This window comes from Notothenia rossii (assembly GCF_949606895.1).
Source record: "Notothenia rossii genome assembly, chromosome: 8".
Taxonomy (NCBI): Eukaryota; Metazoa; Chordata; class Actinopteri; order Perciformes; family Nototheniidae; genus Notothenia; species Notothenia rossii.
In genome coordinates, this window is record NC_136906.1 from 35,597,993 (window position 1) to 35,603,737 (window position 5,745).

Sequence of the window (5,745 nt, forward strand, 5' to 3'; positions counted from 1 at the left end):
CATTGCTAACACTCAGAGCACACCTGGACCTGCACAGAGCATGTGTGTGAAGAAGCAGGAAATCAAAAGGAACTCACCTTGTGGTATAACCGCAAAAGAGAAAGCCTTTGAGCTCCTACTGTTTCAGAGATAATCCTTGATAATCCATGATATGGCGTTTCATCACCGCAGTATTTAGTTTAGACCAGGGGTCGGCAACCCCTGGCACGCGTGCCCACCATTGGCACGCTGGACCGTAACCAGTGGCAGACAAGGAATAAGTGTGCAAAATATTTAAATTGTATTTTTGGATCCTGAACGAGACCGCTGGCAGAGCGCGTCTCCCCCTGCAGAAGGAAGCCATGCAAACAACGCAGCGCAGAAGAATAACTTATAGGCCCCGCTCTCTTGAACTCCAGTCGACTTTCTGCTGCTTTCCTCCATGGTGAAACGAACAGGGGTGTAGCGTACTTCACCCAGTACTTGCAGTACCCATAAGGAAATGTACAATTGCCGCAGTTTTTTGTTTGGCTGTGTCTTTAGTTGAAAACCCAGTGGCGATCTGTCATCGAAAATATATGCTACACAGGGGCGGACTGGCCAACTGAGTGTTCTGGAGAATCACAGTACGTCCGGCCGCACAGCAGAACCGAGCCGGTCGCCAGCGGGCCGATGACGACCGGGCATCGGTTTGCTGGTGGCCCGGCACCGCCCTTTATTTATTTAACTGTGTTTAACTGCATCATGTAAGTTGCGCTGACAGGCGACAGAGGTCCACAGCTTCCCGCAGCGAGGCTCCCCCACCCTCTCAGTTGACAGTTCACGAGCGCACACTAATCAGATTTTTTTTTTTGAATGGCCCTTCATAGCAAAAAGGTTACCGACCCTGGTTTAGACAGTAGGCTATCTGCCGGTAGAATCTCCGCATGAGCTCAGCCCCCTCCTGTTTCTTTTTTAAAGCTTTATACCCCCAAATCAGCACTTTTGAAACAGGAAGTGAAATGGAGGGATATGAGGCATGGCTAGAATGGGTGATCTGTTTGGGATTTTGAGCAAAACACTTGATAGACATGTTTTTTTATATATCTTTTATATATCTGAGGCCTATGCTATTGCCTAAAAATAGGTCAGCTGCCCTGTATGCTAAACGTTAATTAAATCAGCTGCTGTTACCTCATCTCTTTTCGTTTCAGGAGGAATATATCCATATGATCGAATGGGGTGGTAGTAGAGCAGGCTCGTGACTGTTAGCGCCGGAGCCTCACTTGCGGGGAAACTGTCGCGCATAATTGCGCTGCATTTGCGCATAAGATGCAGCCCCACACACTCTGCGTGTAGGGAGGGGCGGCCTGTCCATAAGTTAATACATTTCTCTGTTGATGATTGACATCTGACACAGCTAAAGGTGATGATAGTTCCTCTCGTTTTCTGCACACCTTTGTAAAAGCCTAATTTAAGACGGCGACTGTCAATCAAATGCGGGGGATCGGCAAAATGTGTGGGACAAATGATCAAAATGCTGTGCAGTCCCGCACAAAGCGGGACACCTGGTCCCCCTAACTACAGTCAAGATGGTCTGTTGCAACAATGGGGTACTAAGGAAGCTTTTCATTGTAATAAACAGCATATACTATTACATCCTGGGTTGACAGTTACATATGTCATGTGAGTTAAAAATGTGTGTGAATAATTATTTATTTGTGAATGTTTCCTTTGTAATAAGTTGTGTACTTTATTTCTATGAGTTAAGTTACGTTCCTAGCAAAACATTTTTAACGTTGCAGGTTATTGTTTACTTCCTGTTTGTTATCTCCGCCCTCAACTGTGAGGGGAGAGTGGAGATAACAAACAGGAAGCAAACATTAGCATTGCTAAGGGTGAGTCGTGCTGGAAGCGTTGTTGCAAATTCGCTTCCTATTTATTATGTTCAATGTGATATATACGTTTATAAGAAAGATAAGATGTAAAGTGACAAATACCCAGAGCACTGTCTGCTCTGATTGGTTAGCTGGCCTGCTCGTTTGTGATTGGTCAACCGCTTATAGATGTCCCGCCCCTTAACCTGTCAAGTGCAATGTGTTGGAGCGCCCGCCAGAAGAAGCGCGAGGGATGTCACTATGTTCCCCGGAAGTAAACAAAGGAGTCCAATGGAGACGTTTCAGGCAGGTGGATGCCTGAAACGATGTAGGGATGTAGGGAGGATTTTAGCCTTTGCAGACCAACTACAATCACAAAAACCTATATAACAATACAGGAGAGGAACACACTACGCAATCTAACCTAATATTTAGGAAAAGTTAGGAAAAACCTTACATTGTTCGCGACAGTGATCAATTGGAACCAAAACAACACTTCATGCGGTCTTCAGATTGTCTTTTTTACACACTCTCCTCTACATGTTGTTAAAAGAAACCTAAATGCAAGTGACTAAAGGCATAAAGGGAGCCAGACCTTTTCTGTTTTCAGTTGCTTCTCCACCAGCTGAGGCACCATCGCATAGTGATCAGGCATCGATGGCAGCGAAACATTGACATATTCCATGTCTTTGGTCTGAAAGAAATTCTTTACTCCTGCAGAAGAAAGAAAGCAAAAATGTTTTTCACAATACTTAATTTCTCTTGTAGCATGAAAGCCAAAACTGATCTGCTTAGGTCATTTTGATTCACATGTCAATCCTTGTCAGGTACTTGATGTGTTTCCTAATATTTTAATCTTTATGATTTTTGCACTTATTGTAAGTCGCTTTGGATAAAAACGCCAGCCAAATAAAATGTTATTTAGTTAATTTCAAGTTATAGTGAAGACTATCCATCCGGTTTGAACTTTGTTGACTAACCATGAACCACTAACCTGCTTCTGAGCCACCACACATTCCTGGCGTCAGGTAACCAGTTTTGGGTGTATTGGGGCTTGAACTCTTGACCCCGTCCTGGCTACAGCTCCGGGCATGATGGGGACGTCAGTTGTTTTTGTTATAACTAACAGACTGACAAATGATAACAGATTCTTCTCTTGGTGTTAGCATTATTTCCATCCTCCCTTCAACTACAATTACGTTTTAGATAATATTTTGCTGACTCATTTTTAACCCCTTCATGGTTTAGCTCACAGTCACATTGCTGAGTTGATGCTCAGATCCTCGGGCAGGGCCTCTGGAAACTAACCAGGCTTTGTTCAGTGAAACCTGAGGCTGAGTTATCAGTAACATATTTTGAATGACTTCTCAAAACCTATTGTTTGAAAATAGCTTCTTTATTTTATACCACTGCACTTGAGTAAATGTATTAGCAATCCCTGTCTTTAAACACATCACTGACACTCAGTGGTGTAAAGTAACTCATTCACTCAAGTATTGAGTATTTCAATTTGTTGCTACTTTGTACTTCTAATCCACTACAGTTCAGAGGTAAATGGTGTACTTTTACTCCACTACATATATTTAATACCTTTAGTTACTTTACAGATGTGGATGAATGATGTGAAATATAATCAAGTGTTAAATCAGACTTTAGTTCCACCTGGAGTAAATCCATAAGCTACCCTGCATTATACAAAGTCCTTCAAACTAGCTGCACCTTTATCAGCTTTGAGAACACTTTCATGATCAATCATTATAAAACATATCATATATATTATTCTGAAATGGACCAATCTGCATTACAGGTCAACGTCGTGAGGAATGTTTAATTATAGTTGAGAAGAAGCAGCAACACATTTAAATTCTCAAGTACAGTAATTGATTACAGGTCATTAGGTACTCTACACCACAGCACTGTGTATTTGCATCACTGCCACTCACCCAACACATCCAGGTCCACCTTGAAGTTGATGAAGTGTGTGTGGATGTTCCCCAGCACCTTCTCCGCCACCTGGTGTCCGTGCCGCAGAGCCCCGTCCACCAGGTAGGAGGAGGAGATGTATCCAGTCGCGTGCACCTTGGCCTCCACGGACCCGCTCTGGTAGAAGATGAAGTCCCACATGTAGTCATAGTTCCCTATGGCAGTGATGGTCCTGAACACCAGCGCGCTGTTCACCATGCCCCCGTAGCTGTGGTGGAAGAAGTCGGAGAAGTGCCTCCTCAGGGGCTGGCCCATGTTGTGCTCGAATATGCAGATTGAGTTCCTGAAGCGGACCGGTTTGGGGACATCAATGTAGCGGTATGTGTCCACGTAGCTTGCCTCGTAGGGACAATCCACCCCGCGGACCAGTTCGTGCGCAAAGCGGCCAATCCCGATGCTGGAGTCCAGAAACTTTGTCAGGATCATCCCGGGAGTGACCGACCCGTACACGGACATGGCCTCCTGCACGCTCAGCTCGTACACGATCCTCTCGTCGTTGAAGCGCACGTCGAACACCCTCATGCCCGTGAGCGCGCTGAGCCCGAAGGCGAAGCTCCAGTCCATGTACACGACGTGGTTGTTGCTTACACTGTAGCGCTTACCCTCCGCGTTAAAGAGCTGCGGACCGACCTGCAGGGGCTTGTTCCTGGGTTTCAGAGAGCCATAATCAGGGGACTCCTTATAGACGATCTTCTTTACGAGATCCTTATCGTATTTATCCTTCAGTGCGTCTATGGAATCGAAATATTGTCCGTTATAGAGCAGCTTCTCCACCGTCCACTCGGACGCGTTGACGTTCTGGTGGTCGACCAGCACCTCGAAGCCCACCGGGTGGATGTACATGCCACTCATGTCCCTGAAGAAGGAGATCCAGGTCTTCCTGTCCCCGGTCCGGACTCCGCGGGGCATCTGCTCGAACGCGTTCAGCTGCTTGTCCGGACCCATATCGAAGCTCTCCTTCATGAGCTTCCCCAGTTTAGAGAAGACGTTTCCCAAAAACTGGAAAAGCAGATTATATTCCCCGATGGTGACCGTGCGCGCACTGATGGGCAGCTCCGCGTGGTACCTCTCCATGGTGACATCGTTGACGTATGTTGGGTTGGGAAGAGGGCCCACTACGTACTCTTTGATGTATCCTTTGGCACCGTAAAACACCACCACTGTGGCCTCTCTGGTCGGCTTGGCGCCATTCCGGTCCAAATACGCGAGCACGTCCGCCTTATTTGGCACAGATAGATCTATTAAAAACAGGAAGTTATCCGACGGCTTGGAGATCTGGTTGGTGGATATTTCCAAGTTATTCTGCTTTAGCATGAACTGCTGGACTTGCAGGTACTCCTCTCGGGAGAGGTCCGCGAACACGGCGCTGCGCTCGTCGTGTTTGCGCCGCAGCGGGTGCACGCGATGAGCGGAGCATTTGGGCGCCCTGCTGGAGTGGATGCCGATCAGGACGATGTTGAGGATGATGGAGGCAAGGACGAAGAGGATAAGCGTCCATTTCACTAAAGAGTTCATCCTCTTATTTTCCATTAGGCGCAGGGCTTGGAGAGAGGGAGGAGAGGAGTGAGCCCCTCAGGAGAGAGCGCGCAGAGGATCCTGGAAGAGAGCCGCGCCCCTCAGATAATCTGTGTCTCACCCCCCTCTCCATGTATCCCATAACCCCACGCGCCCTGCCTCCCTCTTTGAATAAACAGTTATGAAAGTATTTTCTTGCTTCTGTTCATCCACACCGGACAACAGGAGTATTGTGCGCACGCTGTGAAAACCTTATGTAAAACTGACCAGTGCAGCTATTCTGATCTTTTACTTCATTAAAAGTAGTGATACCCAGTGGTGGCAATAAGTACATTTACTTTATTACTGTAATTAACGAGTAAGACTGTGGAGGTAGCCTACTTGTACTTTACTTGAGTATTTCCATTTTAGT

At 46.4% G+C, this 5,745-nt stretch overlaps 1 protein-coding gene across 1 annotated transcript in view; it reads right to left on the minus strand.

Annotated features, from left to right (window-relative positions):
• LOC307017357 (primary amine oxidase, liver isozyme-like) overlaps nucleotides 1-5,415 on the minus strand; it is an 18,486-nt gene extending 13,071 nt beyond the window's left edge. Inside the window, 2 exon segments of the mRNA XM_079646927.1 lie at nucleotides 2,431-2,549; nucleotides 3,779-5,415. Coding sequence (XP_079503053.1) covers nucleotides 2,431-2,549; nucleotides 3,779-5,348 — 1,689 coding nt within the window. The 5' untranslated portion in view covers nucleotides 5,349-5,415.
• Nucleotides 5,416-5,745: the final 330 nt, after the last annotated feature.